The 19771-nt window shown below is 40.7% G+C and overlaps 1 protein-coding gene across 4 annotated transcripts in view; it reads right to left on the reverse strand.

Annotated features, from left to right (window-relative positions):
• The window catches only part of OCA2 (OCA2 melanosomal transmembrane protein), a 187896-nt gene that overhangs the window by 158378 nt on the left and 9747 nt on the right, over window positions 1-19771 (reverse strand). For 3 of the 4 annotated variants that reach the window (XM_053971895.1, XM_053971893.1, XM_053971896.1), the window contains exon 3: window positions 2709-2998. In XM_053971895.1, the coding sequence (XP_053827870.1) occupies window positions 2709-2998 (290 nt within the window). Of the gene's footprint in view, window positions 1-2708; window positions 2999-3925; window positions 3979-19771 lie in introns of all 4 variants that reach the window. The other variant, XM_053971894.1, reaches the window with a different exon arrangement.

Genomic DNA, 19771 nt, shown 5'->3' on the forward strand with positions numbered 1-19771 from the left:
GTCATAGCATTTAAAGATCCACATGGGGTATCAAAATGCAGAAACATTTACTATGGATAAGAAATGAGAAGGAAGCCAGAAGTGCCATCTTTCAGACAGCAATCAAGCTAACCATCACTTGAGAATGATGAAGGTGGCAGTTTGCTATGAAGTCATCTATCTGTCCTGGACTCTTCTCTAATGTTTGTGTGATTGACATTAAAATCAGAGTAGTTCCTACACAAACATGCAATTATGATGGAAAGTCTTGGCTCAGTACACATTTGAAAAATTTAGAGAACCTGGAAATCTTATCCTGAAAGATAATTCAGCAATTTAAGTTAAGTAGATGCATTAAAACAAACCATACAGACGTGCCAATTTAGTGAACCACTTTATGGAAAAATGAAAAAAAAATTGGTTTCTTCTTTTTTTTAACCATCAGTAGTTTTCTTTGCAAGCAAAAGAACAATTTACACTGAAAGCTAATTCTCATTCTAATGAAACTAATCAAATAACTTCTGACTCTGCAAAAGTTTATCCATGTTTTTATCCACATTCTGTTGGATAGTCCAAATGACTTAAGGGTAATTGCTCATATAGAGTGGTCATACAGGTCACAAGTATTTTAACTGCATCTGATGTATATTGGTTAAAATACATGCTAAGGAGAGACTGATATGTTTAATCTTCATGCCAAAAAAAAAAAAAAAAAAAAAAAAAGTCAATATTGGAAAAGGAAGAGGAAAAGATCAACAAGAAGAAATTTTGAAAGATCCTTTCCTGAACCCTAATATACTGCAATAGAAGATTAGATATACATTTGTCTGAAAGGAAGCATGGGTATGGGTATGGCTATTTAATTGTACCTCTATTCCTAAATCACATGCAGTGACTCGTTTACTCAACACTAACAGCATTAGCAAAAGATTTGGAGTTACTCCCTGTGCTCACAGGAAGGTGGGCTCCCCCATGACCTAGTGCTTTTCATCTCTGGCAACTGAGACCAGAGATGACTGCAGACTGGTTCAGAGGTTCACAGAAGTTGTGTATCGCCGGTACACGAATTCATATCACTCACTGAAAAATAATAGGAGAAGTTAAGCCAGAACAATGAAAGCTGGTTCATAAGAATACAAATGTGGATTTTGTTCAAATGCCAGGATAGCAAACAGGAGAGTAAATAGTACTGGCAAACACAGCTGTAGCAAGATATAGATGTGAATTCACAAAGGAAAAACCTTGTCTTTGGATGCACTCAGTCCTTCCCTTCTCTTCCCCTGCCTTCCCCCCATCCTCACATATATATTGTACTTACCATGCTCTTTCAGAATAGGATATTAACTCATCCCTTCACATACTGAACTGAAGAACATTCACAAGATTTGTTTCTGTCAGTAAAATTCTTAGTCAACACAAAAAATCCTCAAATATTCTAAAAAAACCCTAAAGGATTTATAGGACTTTTTTTGGTCGAGCTGATAATTTGATTACTTTTTTAATATTTGGAAAGTAGAGCTATAATGATTTCCAATTCTCACTCTGACAGAAACACTTTCAGATGCACATTAAAAAACTGACTGGATTGACTACAGATTTCTATGTCATACTTATGATGTGTGTAATAAGAGGCACAACAAAACTCATCCAGCTAGCCTGGCTCTCCTTTGCTCAGGTCAGGGAACTTACCTAAATATCCCAAACTTCCTTTCTTCCCAAGATAAGCACATTTCCTTCTAATTGAGATGCAGGGGCATGGGACAGATTTCAGCCCTGCTCATCAAACCAGAGATGTCATTAGCACAGCCAGAATTGTGGGGAGCCCCAGGACTGCACCTCCCACATGACATGATTTTCCTCATTTGTAGCCATACAACAAAGGTCTCCAGCATCGGGTTCCAGATATTTTGCTGGCATTCTACTTCACAACTGCAGTTTAAGCCTTGCTCAATGTAGACACTCCAGGCAGCACTTTGAGGCCTGTGCTCTGCAGGAGTTTGGATTAGTTACAGCACTTCTCTCTCACTTTAGGTCCTGTCAAGTCACCTCTAAAGATGCTCAAAACTACCCAAAAAAGTTGACAGTCCACCCCTGCTGCCTTTCACTCACTGTGGTTGCTGCTGGTTCAAAGCTTTCAAAATCCACCTGAAATATTTTGGGGTCTATAAATTATTTCTAAGTGCTTACAAATAGAATTGCTGATATTGTATCTGTCGCAACAGGAAAATTAACATCCCTGCCCAGCAACCTGCACCTTTCCTAGTGTGAGAGAGGATGCATGAGGAGCACATACTCCTTGTCCACTTGATGTGTGGTGTGTCAGCTGCCAGAGTTGTGCTATATTGTGCCATTTTAGTGTTTGCAGCCTCAGCTGTAGCGATTCTATGTCTTTATGATGCATTTTTCTGAAAGAGGTATAGAGTGGGATGTGAAAACTACTTTATCTCTGTGTGTTTTCTGACACCAAGTAGAGAAGAAAAGCCAAGCGTCTGATCTTGGAAACACCGCAAAATTGGCCTGTGGTGGCTATTAACACTGAGATTAATTTAGAAATCTCGTGATCCATAACCCCTCCATGGCAATTACAACTGCCCTGATGTTCCATTAAGTTTTTGCTTCTTTGTGTCAGTGGAAGAAATATCGACTTAATGAACATATGTATCTGTCCTGCAAGGAAATAAAAATTAATTTTGATTTGCAGAAAAAACATTGTTTTTTTTTATTCTTACCTTCCCTGCATGGGCACAGGAGTGAAATCATTCCCAAGAGCAACACAGCCATCCTCCCCTATTGCTGATTTTTCACACAGAGTCTGTGGCCCTCCAAGGCTTGCTACCATGCCATGATACTCTTTTAATAGCTGCAGCTCGTTGCAACTTCTGGTCATTGGTTTGGTTGCCACCTTTGCAGACAAAATGTTTTGATGTGACGATGTCTGATTCAGCTCCATCTCTTGTTGTCTAGAAACTGTACTGTGATCTTTGTTATCCAAGTACATCTGTTCCTGGGGGGCGTTCTCCTAAAAAAGTGAAAACAAATATACTAGGATTAAATTGAATAGACTCAATGTTTAATTCAGTACAAGCATGTTAAAAATGCCAATCAGATTTATTTGAGCGCATTTTTGGGTATTTCCCTTGTTCATTTATTTACACCAGATACAATTCCAATGTTTTAAACATCTTTGCAAGTTCAAAATTAGCCACTAGCACTGAATTAGATAAATAGATGGGTCATCTGCTTCATCCATGTCTACCATTTTTTTCTCCCACAAATCTCCCAGTGACTTGCACTGACTTAGCCCATAAAATAAGCAAAAATCATCTCTGTATTAGTGGCACAAGAGTCACTGCTGCAGAACATCTTCCCAGCTTAGGAGAGCACTGCTTCACCACCACCACCACACAGCTTCTCTCCAAAAGCTGTGGTGACAGCAGACTCATGGAAGCCATCACTCTCCACCAGCCCTTGTGCTCCCTCAGAAAGCCCTGTCCTGCTGCAGATCCACCACAGATGATGGACCCTCATTAAGCAGGGCAGGTACGTGAGTTTTATGAAGACAGTGTGTCTTTCTAGCAGTTGCCAGAGGCATTTATGAAATGTGAATCCAACCTTGATGAAAATGAGGTTTTATTATATGATTATTAATGGTGATTATAACAAAAAATAGTGCATAACAATCGAAAAGCTTTTATGTTCTCATCATTAAAATTCAATCTGAAAAGTTATAAAAACCACTTCAGAATCCCACATAGTGCACAACTCAGACATGACGACTGAATTAAAGATCAGCCTCTCTTAAACACATGCTGTGGAATTTAATCATGGGAATATTTCAGCATAAAGTGCCAAAGCCACTGCAGAGGTGAGCAAGAGCTCAGGAAGCAGGCCTGTCAGCCTCCAACATCCTTCAGGTGGGGGAGCACAGCCTTGTCAGAGCACATACCTGCTCCTCCCTGCAGAGATCTCAGCACAGGACACTTAGGTACTCCTGCAGGGCTGTGGGGCAAAAATAGCACAATAATAGGTTCTGCTTCAGTCCCAGTGGGAGAAATCACTTGAAACAGAAATGACAAACAGCTAATTATGATTTTGTGCAGATTTGAGCACTCATGGCCTTACAGATTAGATGGGAATGGAAGTTACTGAAAAGAAAAAAGATTGCACATACAAGCCACCACAAATACAGGTCTTGACTCCAGGTAAAGGTAGGCTGGCTAACCAAATCTAAATCAGACATTCCCCAAGTGGCATACCCTTCCTCAGTTCTGTACTTCTATTTCTTTCTATTCTCAATGCCCTTAGTTCTCCTCTCCTAATATTTTTCACCTGTCCTTATAAGCAGATTGACAAACTTGACTCCTCCCATCATTGCGCAGTAGATGGAGTACCATGTCCAGTCCTAGTCCCCACAATTCAAAAACAACGCACAGACTAGATAAGTCCAAAGGAGGGCCACAAAGATGATTAAATAGCTAGAGAATCTGCCCTATGAGAAAAGACTATAGGATTTAAGTATTTTTCTCCCTCAGGAAGAGAAGGCTCGAGGGGGACCTCGTTGTAGTTTCAGTAGTTAAAAGGTGAATACAAAGACAGGCTCTCTCTTCACAAGCAGCCACACAAAAAAGAAAAGAGGCAATGGGTATGAGTTGCATGAAGGTAGGTTTCATCTTAACACAAGAAATAAATTTTTTTGCAGTAAGAATAACAGCAACAACATCCCCAGGACTAGAGGACTCATCCCTGCAGATTTTGAAGGCACACTAAACAGGCTAAATGATCTCATTGAGGCTCCCACAAAAGGTAGGACCAGATGGTCTTTCAAGGACCCTTCCAACATGAGTTGCTCTATAAGTGTACAGTTAACAGCCTGAAAAAGATCAACATAAATAAGCCTTTTCTTAATTGTGCTTTATTGGTTTTCTTGGAAGGGAGAAAAATGAAAGGGAAGGTAGGGAGAGTGTGGTAAACAACTGAAAGAAAGAAGGTAGCTTCTACTGCTTTCACAGGGCTTCCATATTTAGATATGACTAAAAAACACTAAAGACACTTAAATTTTCAATGGATTATACTTCTCCTCTAGATATTTCCATAAAGGGATGCCTGGTATAAGGAGCACAAACCTTGGTGAAGTAAAACCAAACACGCTGTCAGTGAGCTGGTCTCGGGCTTCTCCATGGCCTGAAAATCACAGAGCTTTTGTGATCAAAGGCAAAATCCTGAGTGAAAGTCCTGGAAAGCCAGATGTGCCACTCCTGCATGGAATCTAAAGCTGGGAGGTGTTGGGAGGGCAAACACACACCACAGTGAGGCCCCACTGTAAAGTGTGTGGGGCCACCACACACTTTACTGTCACCTCTGGCAGCCTGCTGCCCTACCAGGCAGCAGGTTTGCCTGTTTTAAAATTTCAAACTGTCTTCCTTCCAAAAAATAACTTTGAAATGCAAATACTTCCAATTCCAACTAGAGGAGATAATTGCTTTTGTCTTCAATCTCACTTTATATATTTATATAATGGTTTTATTAAGAGACAATGCAAATCATAATAGAGATATCTGCCTATTTATTCCATTTTTCATAACATTTGGTTTGTTTGAGTTCCTATTGTGAAAATACACGGATTTTGAAATTATGTCATGCTGTGGAAATGCTAACCCTACAGCAACTCAGGCTTTACTAGTTTTTAAAAGACAAAAATCTGAACACAACCTCTGAAATTGACCCTTTCTCACCCTCTAAGGGGGATTTTTTATCCTAATGTGAACAGGGACCAAATCAGACAGGCTCTTGTATGTACAAAGCCTTAGCTTGAAAGACATTTGTTTTCAGAATTAACATCAATGAAAAAATAAAAGAATGTGAAGGACAAGAAGCTTGAGAGAAAATCTGATGTCTAGTTAAAAACCCATGAACTGCTTTATTGTGCATTCACAGAAGCTTTGCAAAAAAAAAAAAAAAAAAAAAGTAACACAGCATTTGCCACAAGAGGCAGGCTTGATTGTGAATGCCTGTGTGGCTAAAACATTGCTAAGGCAACTATCTCCATGGTATCTAAGCTTTTAAGACATCAGTACATCCAAGAAATTCTCGAATGATCACATCTCCCTGTAGTTACACTTTTATTTCTTCTTCTTTTCTCTTACCTTGCAATGTCTCAATCAGCAATGAGACATACGTGAGATGCTATCATGTGAAGGTAAGGAGAGATTTTAGCCAAGAAAAGTCTGTTTTGGGTACATTCTGGAGCTATGCACCAGCAAGAGTTTTTTAGCCACAACTAGAAATTGGTCCAGCAACCACCCATCCTGTGTTGGGCTAATACAGTGATAATAAATAAATTAAATAAATTAAAGAGCTAATATAGTATTTAAACCACACTTGTCACCCTTTTTCATCCCTTTCATCCAAGCATCTGAACATCCACTCTAAAAGTACTAGTGAAGAAGTCATTTTTTAGGTGCAAATAAGATCAACAGGTTATGTTATTTTATTTAAGAGGCTTTTTGCATTTAAAAATCAAGAATGTAATCTTAGGGTCCACAAGGCTATGAAATATCACATCTGAGCAAGGCAATGCTCAGAAATAATGCTTCCTGTCTTGCTCATGCTATTATTTATCAAAGCCTTTTTCCACCAAGACTGGAAAAAAATATTTACTTTGCACTGTCACCTTCATGTTATCAGGCAGAAACTGAAATTCTAAAAAATTACTAGCTGAGGAGGGATGCATATATTCTATATATACATTTCCCTCCAGGCATGCATCTTCCAACAGCTTCCCCACAAGTCAGACAGCTGATGTTGTCCCTCCTGTGGCAAAGACACCTGCAAGTGTTCACAGCAGCATGGAGGAGTGTTTACTCTCAGCCAGAGAAACAGAGCAAGGCTTCAGTACTGCAGCTCAGAAATCCTCCCACCACAGGCTTATCCTCACATGGCCATTGATACACATAACACTGGTCCTGCCATCCTGGGGACAGGGAGATGAAAACTCAGCTGAAAACCTACCCCTAGAGTTACAATCTAGAATCACACACAAGCACCTGCTCCTGCAATGACATTGCCAAAAGATTTATTTATATTTATTTATTTTGAGTAAAGGTACTGCAGTATCTGATGTTGTCATGTGCAAACAAGAACTCTTGGTATTTAATTGGTGTGTTTTCTCTTATAAATTTGAAGTGTTTCTAGCTGTAGGAAGGCAGGAAGGCTGGTTTGGCTACACAGTGTAAGAAACCCCTTTGACATCTAGGATTTCACAGTATGTCCTAGTGCTGTTTTCCACAAAACCCTGCCAATCCTACATATATGATCCCCATTATCTCATCGGGTGACATTAGAGATTGAAGAGAAAAAAGCTGTGCAGAGCAGACCTCTTGCATGACTGGGAAGATGACACTGCATGGTGTACAGAGTGGGGCTGCAGAACAGCCCACAGCAGATCATCACTACTGACACATCCATGGGTTTGGGGTTGTCTTTTTTGCCATCCACTGCAAGAGGAGTGGTGGGGTAAACCTTTCTCATTTTGCACCAAACATACACATAAGACTCCATTAAGTTCCTGTCTAAGACTCCTGTCTAAGACTCCCCGCTTTTGTTCCCCATGAATTCTTGGCCCAGGGTTGCAGGAAGGGCTATTTAGCAGGTGGAAGCAGGGTGATGGACTATAAGAATCTTCATCTCTGTCAGTCTGCCCAATAAGAAATGGTCTCAAACTTCCATCAAGAGAGGTGTTCCCAGGTGGTGGCTCCCAGGAACACCCAATGCTTCAGCTCTGTTACCTTATATTCTCTCTCTCATTGGGTTTTAAAGTGTTTCAAATACCACACTTGCAAACTGACAGAACTTAACAGCTTTCAGCAAGTTGCTACATTTCCTTAGTCAAAAGGAGAGTGTTTGCCTGAGAGCAGTCCATTTTCCAAATCTATCTACTAGATAGTGAGACCTACTGAATGTGGGGCAGCATGGAGCCATTCCCTGTGACCTCATATTCCATGCTGTTGATCTGGGATGGACATTCACACGTCCAGGAATGTGAAAAAGGGACCCAGCTGCAGCACCTTGAGGACTTCAGCAGAAGACCCTAGATCTCAGGGCAAGATGGTCTTTGCTGCCCTTTAGTGCCTTCCTGTAGCTGGGAGGCAGCCTGTGCTGGCACAAGGCTCTTAGGGATGTCCCAGCTCAGCAAAAGCAGGCCTTACCAATGAGACCCTGCTGCTCAGACCCAGCAGCTCAGACCTTACTGCTTGTTAAGGCAGCAGCCCCTGGTGCACACAAGAGGCCTTGGCTTCATTGGTGCCTGGGCTGCTCGCAGGGCTGATGGGCATCCAGCACCACAGCTCCACCAGAGGACTCTTGAGTGAAACAGGACACAGGAGAAATCTTGCTGTGCTCAGAGCCAAACTTGGCCTCTGCAAAGGGTGAAGTCCCCAGCCTCCTGATGCTGCTGTAATCCAGCAGCTGCTGAGCCTGGAGATATGGCATTGCCTTCTGGGGACTGGCATTCCCTAGACTCCCACAGAATTCAGGGAGTCAGGAGGCCTTGCAGGATGGAGGTTCCTCACTGCAGTGAGGTGGTGGCTGGACTAGAGAGCCCTGAGGAGGGAAGGGAGTTTGTAAATTGGGATGAGTGTTAGAATAAGTGGGTCTGCACCAGAGAGGTGGCAAGAGAAGCTGAGGGTTTTGACAGAGTGCATGAACAGAGTGCAGGGGCTTATTGTACAGACATGATTCAAACAGCTTAAGAGGGGAGACAATTTGCAAGAAGAAAAACCAAACAAACTAACAAACACAGGGAAAAAAAAAAAAGCCACAAAAAATCAAAATCAGAAACAAAGAAACAAAAAAAAAAACCTCAAAAAAAACCCACACATAACATTGTGGCAAAACCTTCCGCAAGCCATACGCAGGCACAGGCTGCCGCCTGCCGGCTGCCTGACCACAGGCCACAAACCGGTTTTCCCCTGAGGAGAGGAAAAAAAAAAAAAAAAAAAAAAAAACACAACTCTTTACAGGCGAATCCAGTGTTTAAAGCCGAGTGTCAGAGGAGTGTCCTTGCTCCCGGGCCAGGGGGTGGCTGCAGCACCCGCCTAATGGTACGTGGGTAAAACACCTGTAATCAGCCAGCAGGAGCTGCTTCTGCAGGCACGGGAATGGTCGGACACAACATCCCTTCGTGTGCAGGTGCAATGGGAAGCAGGTTGCCTGTATCCTGCAGGCAACTGACAGCAGTGGCTCATGCACAAGCTACTGCAGTCAGGCCAGCCAGACCTTACGAATTTCATAGATGGAATCACAGATCAGTTTGGGTTGGAGAGGACTTTAAGAACATGTAGTTCCAAGCCCCTGTCATGGTAAGAGGCACCTTCCACTAGACCAGGTTGCTCAAAGCTTCATCCAACCTGGCCTTGAACCTTGCCAGGGATGGGGCAGGCACCCACAGCTTCTTTTGGCAACTTGTTCCAGTGCCTCACCACCCTCATAGTAAAGAATTTCTTCCTCATATCTAATCTAAACTTCCTCTCAGTTTGAAGCCATTCCCCCTTGTTCTATCTCTACGTGTCCTAGTATAAAGTCCCTCTCCAACTCCCTTGTAGCTCCTTTAGGTACTGGAAATTGCTATTAGGTCTCCTCAGATCCTTTTCTCCATGTGGAGCAACCCCAACTCTCTAAGCCTGTCTCCATCAGAGATGTGCTCCTGCCCTCCAGCTCCACAGAACATCTCCATGGCCCTTCTCTGGACCCCATCCGGCAGGTCCATGTCCTTCTTATGCTGGAGGCCCCAGAACTGGGCACAGTGCTCCAGGGGATTTTTATATTTTAAAGAGTCTCTTCTAGTTCAACAGAAGACGGTAAGTAATCGTCCTGTTCAAAGATTAATTTCCCCATTTAAGCCCTATGCAAAAGATCCCCATGAATTAGGATTTTTGGGGTTGTTTTTTGGGTATTGTTTTGTTTTGTTTTGTTTTGTTTTTAAAGAAAACCCTCTAACCCTGAGTGTCTATGTTCCAATGACCAGGTCTTGTTCAGTATTTAGTTTAAAGAGTTGGTCTGGGAATCCTTTAGAAGAAGTCTTTGCTGAAGGAAGAATGTATGTGAAGAGCTAACAGTCTGGACTTTAAGAGCAGGGAACACTGTAGAAATAATGACAATCAAACAAGCAAAAAAAAAAAATCCAGATAAAAGCCAGATAAAACAATAATTTCCTTTTTCCTTTCTTATTACGTCTGCCAAAGAGGTCACTACAAAACCCATTCATATAGACTTTTAAAGTGTCTAATCAGATACAAATAAACAAATTGCAATACATTCTAAAGTTATCCTCCCTTTCACCACCACCTTTACCTCCTAGGTCCCTGTAGAGCCCATGGAGAGAGACAGGCACTGACCACCCAGCCTCCATCCAACTGGCCTGAGACAATGTCAGTGTACCATGCTTTAGGGTATTCCATCTGACCAATGAAAGACCTGGAGGTCTGGAGGAGATGTGTGTTGTAAAGATATCTCAGCTTTGGGGACCTGATTTCCAGAAATGTCACTAGCTTAGCTGGAGTCAGTGTAAACTTAAAACCTGTAGCAGCGACTATCCAGTTAGGGGGAGCAGATCAGGGGCATGGTCCTTTGAAGACTTAGTGAATGCTGTCACATCACTGAGCCAGAGCATACACTGAAGTAGATTTCTTGCTGGTCAAACATCACTATTAACAGAACAGCCCACTGAACTTGTCCTACCAGAGCTATTCAAGTGTGGTAGTTCATCATCTGTGCACAGGATCTGTGAGGCACTTGCACTGGAACCAAAATGTTGCCCACAACTTGAGACAAACAAGAGAGAAAAGCAGCTAAATACTATAAACTACAGTTTATGGGCTGAGAGATTCAGGGGGCTGTGTTAGAAGTATGTGTCAGGAGGAGAATGGTGTAACTTTGAAATAGACATTTTTGGATTTAGGTTTTGCTTTGGGGAAAAAAAAAGAAGAGATACAGACACTAAAGGCCATTTGCAAAATATAGCTGGAGACTCTACAGCATGTGCAGATTACTCTGATTAGAAGATGCTTAGAAATCAGGCAGTTATGAAAGGAAAAAGACTCAGTCTACTTCCTATCATGACCCAAGTGTAAACCCAGAGAAGGTTTTTTTTCTCTCTTTAAGTTATGCTTTTTATGCCATAAAGTTAATGTTTCTGTATTCTCTTAAAAATGAGAAATATACCATATCTCAAGAAAGATAAATAGCCTGCTGAGGTGTCCAGGGTCTTTCATGACACTTCCGTGCAAGAATGTGGAATGAGTCACATTCATGAGTTAGACTTCAGCACTCAAAACCTGCTAGAGGACTTTTGAGAGCTTTATACTACTTCTCTTTTGCACTTCATAAGTTTTCCTTACATGGTCGCGGGAAGACAATGAGATCTCATATTCTTAGCTCATGTTGAAGAGCTTCTGTGGATAACTGCCAAAGTCTCGAGGTAGAGACAGGCAAGAAACTCCCAACCCTGCAGCCTCTCTGAGGGTCTTCAGTCTCTGAAATCTTTCAGTACTTTGAAATCTTCAATGTCTTCCTTCAAGGTCTTTACTGATTAATACAGACTGATGATGTTATTTTATTTTAGGCATGTCAGACTAAGTATATAGCAGTGTTATATCCTGTTATGTGGCACGTATGAAGGTATTTATAGCTTCCTTTTTTTTAGTTATGAGCAAGACAGTAGGAAGAGGTTGATTAGCTTACACTATATTTTGAAATAGTTAAAATAAGCCAGTTACTTTTTGCTTTGTTTCAGAAATAAAAAATCACGATAACAGGTGGGAAAGGAATATCTTTATCGGGGGTGGGGGGTGGTTGGAGGAGTTTCTTAACTTTATTTTTCTAATGAATATTTTTCTAATAAATATTACATGTTTGTAATAAATTATTCTTCAGATATTCAAGCTGAACACCAAACTCCTAAAAACAAAGTGCAAGGAAAAAATGTGTTATTACCTCCCAAATGGCATGCCTAGATGATTGTTATACCCACAACGTCAATTGTTTTTATGTTTAACTTGATAAACTGCAGGTGCTTGAAATTGCTTCAGCAGCTAGAATACTGATACACAATAAGGGTTCATGTCACATTTCTCCTGTTTGCTTTTAGCCTAAATTTACTTCATAAAAAAGGTGATGAAAAGGAGTCTCTTTGCACAAAGGAATTAGAGCCTCCATATGCCTTGGCAGCTGTATGATGGAAAAAAGATGCTGCCAACAGGTGCAGAAGAGTAGAGTTCACAATATTGCTGATTTGTCCTTTATTGCAAACACGCAGCAGAGCAGAATAAGACTTTTTCCTGGAGGACCCAGCTGCAAATGGAGGTAACAGTGGGATAGACTTGAAGTTTTCAGCTGTCCTCTTTGCCCCAGTATTATCAGGACTTTGGTTTGTGAAATGCCCATTGGTGCAGCAACTATTTCAAGTGGTAAACAAAGCCACATAATACTTTGGATTATATAATTATACTTTTGAAAATTATTGTAAAATTTCCATAGCCTGATAGTATGGCTGGAGTTTTTACTTCACTGTAGGTAAAAATAACATGATTTGTTGATATTGACCATAATACATCCAAGATAATTAAACCAAAGAGGGGACATTAAGGGAGAGAAGTATTTTACATAGGTTCATTTCCATATTCAATGCTCAAAAAATGTTGCAGGTTTTTTCTTACTTTTTCTCTTACTTTTTTAAGAATTGCTTTATCTGTTTAAAAAATTGTTTCCTTCCTGTACTAAACAGTTTCATGGCTATATTCAGAAATTAATTATAACCACAGGACAAAAATATTTCCTGGTTTACATTTATTTTTTCAATGAATACAAAAATAATATTCTTATGAGACAGTTATGGCAAAATGCAAATCATTCTGGGAGTCAGACAGTGACTATGTAAATGGATGATTTCAGGCATCAGTAGTACTTCTTGTTTCCAGACAGCCAAAGGGATTTGGTTCTATTCCTATCAAATTTTGCTTTGATTTTAGCCAGGAAGGGGTCAGACCTAATTCAGATAATAAGTCTTTTTGGATTAGAATTTTCAGTGGTATTCTAATAATCTGTTCTGGTATAAATCAAAAACAAACCAAAGCTACATTGAGCAAGCAAGGGTGAAAATGAAAACAGATGCATTTACATCTTTCTTTTCTGGATTTAGGCACTCTGTTCGCACCCTTCTGCTGAACAGAGCTTTTTACCTCCCTCATTGTAAATGAACCTGCTTTTATGTACATTCATATTTCTTAGACACAAATATTCATGCAAGAGAAGGAAACAGAGTATCCTCAATGAAAACTGGTGTGCTGTTAAAGTCACTGGTTCATGTTACAGTCCTGAAAAATTCATTAACTCCTCTCTCAGCTTTAAAGCATTCTTACAAAACCAAGAAGTTGAAAACACATACTATGGGATGTAGATTTGTGAAACTGGCAGCTTTCTGGAGTGTTAAAGCTTATGAAAATCCAAATCCAAGCTAAAATGTATGGAATGTGAGCCTTGCCTTAGGTCTTTATCCAAAATACTCTGAGGTTAGGGAGAGTCCTTCCACTGACTTTACTCAGCATTGGATCAAGCCTTTCAAAGATGTAAAATTTTGAAAAATCTCGATACTTAGATTGTAGATGAGATTTAGTTACAAAAAGAAATTGTCTGAGTTCAAAACTCAAAGGGGAAGCCTAAATGATGGAATCTCAAGGCCAGAATGTCAAAATTACACAGAGAAACTGCATACTTCATGTGGGCAAGCTGGCAATATGAGCAGAGGAAATGTGAGAAGGGGACACCAGAGCAGCCCCAAGCCTCAGTATGAGTAGCTATGTTCAGATTGATATATTTCCACTTTCTGTGTCTGCTCCCTGCCTCCTCCCTCACACATGGGCAACACTCTTCTCATCTTGATGGGAATGTGATTATTACATTGAGGTGAACTGTGAATTTTTTTATTTAGGTATCCCTGGGAAGAAGATGCTTAAAATTTAGCACAGAAGCAGAACTTTCATACCTTAGTAAATAGAAAGAGCCATAAAGTCTCTGAAGTGTTCAAGTAATTTAAATGTTCAGCAACTGGGGATTGCTTTAAACACTTAAGAGGAGGGGGTGAAGCCACAGCCTAACAGCTGCTGGAAACAGGATGGAATATTATATTCACTGCCTTACTATACATTTAAGCTTGTCTCAGGGCTAAGGTGTACCTTGTCTGCCACATAACATTTTCCCATCAGATTTCATTCAGGAAAGGTATAAATTACTTTGATACTTTGAGGAAATACATTATTGTAGGAACAGGAACAGCCTCTGCTCATCAAAATGCTCAGCTTATGTGAGAGCACACCTGAGTGTGTTTTCCTGAAATGGGGAATGAGGGTGGCCTCTCTGTTCAGATTATCTTAAGCAAGCAGACCCCAGTGAGTGATTGTGTTTGTTGGCGCTCACGGGAGACAGTGCGTTCCTGGGCAGAAAGTTCACTGCACAGGAGCGTCATTAGCGAGCCCTTCTGAAAGTCATTCCAAGTCTCCAGAAGGTCTGCAGCAAGAATGCATTTCTGAAGCAGCTGCTTAAAGATCTGAGGGAAACTTGGCTGGAAGAACAGCCACATGATCCTCCAGCCCCTCGTGTATTTTTGGCTTTCAAACACTAAGTCCAACGTGACATGAAAGCCTTACACAACCAAAACCTTACCATCAACTAACAGAGTAAGTGACAGCTAAACAGAATGGGGAAGGAGACATTCACCCACCTTTCCCTTTCTTTATTTATGCTTATCAAAGCTTTTTAGCCTCTAACAGTTCGGGTGGAAGTGAAAACATCCCACAGTGGCTCTGGCTGTGGTGCAGGGCAGCATGCCAGCTGACAGCAAGTTGTCCTGAGCATGGATGAGCACTGTGAACATCTCATGTCTGGACAGACCTACAGGCACAGACAACTCTGGGCTTTTGAAAAGTTTGGATGAGTTTATTTTATCTCTAGCTCTAGCCCTCCATCATCACAGTACCCCTTTAAAAATACCTAATGGAATATAGCCCCTGAAAAATATAACTTGCAGGTTGTAGAACTCAACAGAGAGCTGGAAGAAACTATCACCTTGTTGTGTGACAATTGGTATCACTCTGCTCTTGGTCCCTATCCTTATATTCTGGAAATGACATCCTGTTCCCACTGTAGGATACAGGTATAAATAAGAGGAAATGAGATAAAATTGTAGGACCTGACACTCACGCTAATGCCTTTACACCCAATCATGAAGCTAGAGCTAGATATATTTGCACTTACTCTAAATCCTATTTTCACAGTCAAAGTGGTGTAAATGAATGCTGAAGTTGGTGGGAATAAGGACAATTTCTCTTCAAAAAGATAGATTGATCTCTCTAAAGTTTACAGAATACAGATTTTTCTTTATCTGATACAATCTAAAAATCTTACCCTAGCAGTGATAAGAAAGTGGAAGACAATTACTAGATAATCTTGTGCATCCCAAAGTCTTTGACTTAATCATGTATCACTCTTCAGGAGATCTGAAGATATTATGTATTATTCAAAGATATGTATGAATTTCGCATCAAACTGCAGATATTTGTCTCTTTTGCTTCATACACAACCATTGCTAGAGTATGGATAATTGTTAGATAAAATAGACTTCTTTGGATTTATCAAAGTTCACCAAAAATTCCTCATAGCAGAAATAGTCCTGAGTTAACAGAGCAACAAAGAATTCTAAATAATTACCTTCTTCTGACAGCCAAGTTCTTTCAAAACAAAATATCAGTTATTTGAAAGTAAATCAAGTCTCTTTGATGCTCAGAATTGCAGCTCAACTAATATTGTTTAGTACAGTCCAGAATTCTTTTAAAGGGTTCATGAAATGTGTTGCATCCAAAATGATAAACCTTTTTTTTTTTGGGGGGGGGGGGGGGTGGTAGGTGGGGGTACTTTAAAGCAGTCTGCAGGTAAACACAGAATAATCTGATTACCAACAGAATTAATTCATTTCTCATCTGTTTCATTAAAGCAAAAAAGTTGGAGCTCTGGGTTAATTTTTACAACAGAGTATAATATGTGCCTAAACAAAACCAATACACGTGAAGAGGGGAAAAGCTGTCTACAATGTGTGAATGACTGATAAATATATGGAACCCATTTATAAAAGAAAACATAACTTTGTTCCTTTCAAAATTTAAGAAAAAACAGTAACAACTGTTTAGCCTCAGTATTGCTGGAACTGGTGTGAGAAGTTTCTCTTTGAGAACATAGACTCCTTTAGTCTAAGGTTACATGCCCCAAAATTATTGAGATACCTTTGCTTAATGGGCATAAATGTAATTTGAATTTTTATGGCTGTAAATGTTTTTTAAGGCAGTCTACTGGGCCCATTGAGAGAAAATATCTCTGCAAAGAGACCCAGGCAAATAATAAGTCCAGAAATAAGGATTGAAATTTATTTACAGATTTTTTTTTTTTTTTAATGAAGCTATGTATCAAAGAACTGTGACTGTGGCCCTGCAAAATGGTCCAGCATTGAACGGACAACGCAAGGCTACAATATCCTGCACCATGTAGCAAAAGGACGAATACAATCCCTGAAAGTGGAAGCAGGTAGGAATTGAGGTTGGTTTTTTTCTTCCATATAAGAATTTGTTTCTCACCAAGTTCTGCTTAAAGTTCTGAGGTCCCCTTTTGAAATAGAATTTGGAAGGAAGAAGGCAGTATAGGGAAAAAAAAAAAGCAAACAACCTCCATTAATATAATTCAAGAGCTTGAGAAATGCCATACCACAAGAGAGACTGAAGGTATTCCATCTGCTCCCCCTTTTCAAAAGAAAAAAAAAACAAAAGGATGTAGCAATGACTCAGTTACTGGGCCACCTTCACAGGGGCAAAATATCTAAAAGGTTTTGAACTTAATGGAAAAGGCATGACACAAAGTGAAGGCTGGAAGCCAAAGGCAAATAAATTCAAACAGCAGATACAGCCTGATTTTTATTAAGTTTTTTTTAAGTCATCACACCGATTAGGTACTGAAACAAACTAGTGAGGACAGCAGCCTGGCAATGTCTTCTGGACTGCAGCTATCGGGGGGACATCTGCTTAGACAAGGCACGGCTCTCAGTCCAACACTTGGAAAAGTGGCAGAAATGTGCAAATATGTGATAAGAATGTGAGAGATGGAGTCAAGATTCCCCCTCAAGACCCAAATGCTATGAAAGTCCAGCTGTACAGATTTACTTTTGGTCCATGACCTCAAATTCATTTGAGGTTAATTTTCCAGCTCAGGAAGTAAATCAGTCTCAGTATCAACTGGAATTTGTTTTTTTAGACCTTAGCTTTGCAGATCTTTGATAGTGATGAGGGAAAACAGAAATGGTTATCACAGCAGAGAAAAGTTGTTTTAAAAATCCTTATGGTAATCTGTTCCTTTTTGATCTATAAAGCCTTAGGAGGCTTAGGTGTAAAAAAAGCATCTAGTTATTGAGGGGGTTTTTTGTACATTTACATGTTTTAAAAGCAATGCTTCTGCCAGCAATTTTCATTGAATACTATTATTTATAGAGCCACTCAGCAATAAAATAGGAAGCTGTAATCACACTCTACATGCTTTGCCAGCCCTTGACATGGGCTGAGTGTCTGAGGGGTATTGTATTCAGACTATCTTTTTTTTTCCCCTTTCTTAATAATAATAAAAAAGATAATAAAAATCTGTCTTCAGAATTTCTCTATAGAAGGGGAGAACTCATTAGCTGAGAGACACACAAAATGCAGAGAGCTTGTTATTCTTTTGTGATGAAGATACCACATTTAGCCAGACATTGTATTTTAATTGGATTTTTCCAGCAGTAAAAGTAAAAGGCTCTCAAAATGAACCCTCCAAGGGAGGAGAAGAATGACTCTGCTCTTTCCCTTTGAGCCCCTGTGCCCAATGGGATGTCTCTGGGTCTTTGACCCTCATGATTCCAGCCCCAGTGGATTGGCTCATTCACCCTCCCTGCAGAGGAGGATGATGATGATGATGATGATGATGATGATGATGATGATGATGATGATGGTGACTATGATGTCTGCAGCCTCCCCTCCCAGCCCCAAGCTGATGAACCAGCAGAAATGCCTTCCAATAAGTCATGCCGGAGAGGGACTTGGTTTTGCGCTCCTCTTGTCAGCCCAAATCTTGTTTAAAAACTGAAAGGCCTCAGGACCTGTTTCTCTTGGGAAGCTGCTAAAAGGGACCCTTGTGCCTAAGAGGAGCTTTCTGGGCTCATTGGGACCCTCAGGCATTCCCAGGTGGGGTCCCACCCAGCACCCACATGTGCACAGATGCTTTACTGCAGCTCATGCGGGGACTGTCCAACAGCCTTGCAGAGGGTGTCACTGACTCATGCTGTGGTTCTAATTCTCTGCGTGGCATAATAAGGGATTCTGGAAAATGAAAGTAGAGCAGCTTTTCTTCCTTTTAACACTCAGAGGATGGGTAAAAAGCTCATGGCAATCTACTTTCTCTTGTAACTTTAACATCTTTTGCTCTTTAATGTCCCTTTCAATGGCAATGAGATCAAGTATGCCTCAGCAAGTCTGCAGGTGGCACAAAGTTGAGCGGTGCAGGTGACACAAAAAATAGAAGGGATGTCATCCAGGGGAACCTGGGCAAAGCCTGAGAAGTGGGCCATAAGAACCTCATGAAGTTCAACAAATCCAAGTGTAAGGTGCAGCACCTAGATCAGAGCAGTCCCAGATATGAGGCCAGACTGGGAGAAGAGAACAAGCCTGTGGAGAAGGACTTGCAAGTTCTGGTGGACAAAAAGCTGGACATGAGCCAGCAATGTGCACTCACAGCCCAGAAAGCCAATTATGTCCTGGGCTGCATCAAAATCAGCATGGACAGCAGGGTGAGGGAGGGGATTCTGCCCCTCTGCTCTGCTCTGGTGAGACCCCACCTGCAGTGCTGCATCCAGTTCTGGGATCCCTAGTACAAGACAGATGTGGACCTGTTGGAGCAAGTCCAGAGGAGTGTCAGAAAAATGATTGGAGGACTGGAGCAGCTCTCTTCTGAAGAGAGTCTGGAATAGTTGGGGTTGTTCAGCCTGGAGAAGAGAAGGCTTTGGAGAGACGTTATAGTACCTTCTACTACTTAAAGGGTGTTTATAAAATAGATGGAGAGGGACTTTTTACACAAGATAGAGATAGGACAAGGGAGAATGGTTTTACACTAAAACCACTAAGCGTCATTGTGTTTTCTACATGCATGGAAATGAATTAGTTTAATATTATTTACTTTGGACCATTTAAGTTAGTGAAGCTGAAGCATGTGTCCATGTCAGAGTTGAGTCTTAAGTTCACTTAAGCTATAAACAGTAAGGTAAGAAAGAGATGCAAAGAGGTGCTGTGAGGAACAGTGAGAGGGAATGGAGAAAAAGAGTGACTGCTGACATCCTCAGTCATATAATCTTCAGTAAATACAGGAGTTTCATCAAGGTCTTATCAGACACATAACTCAGGATAATTTCCTTACTACTTACCTTACCAAATACACAGCTTCTAGCACCTTAACAGCCTCCATGTCCAAGACAAGACAAGGACTAAGTATGAAATCTGATGCACAGAAAATGTTGCCAGAAAAGTGTATTCTCATGTCATTGATGACCACACAGCCTTTATAAAGATATACACTCTGAAGTTATAACCTTCCTTATATATTGGGCACATATGAGTGCTAGCACGTAGGTATACAACAGCAAAGATGTCCCATGCTGGCTGGAGAAAAGTGACCAAGTGAT

The sequence above is a fragment of the Vidua macroura genome, chromosome 2, assembly GCF_024509145.1.
Source record: "Vidua macroura isolate BioBank_ID:100142 chromosome 2, ASM2450914v1, whole genome shotgun sequence".
Lineage (NCBI taxonomy): Eukaryota > Metazoa > Chordata > Aves > Passeriformes > Viduidae > Vidua > Vidua macroura.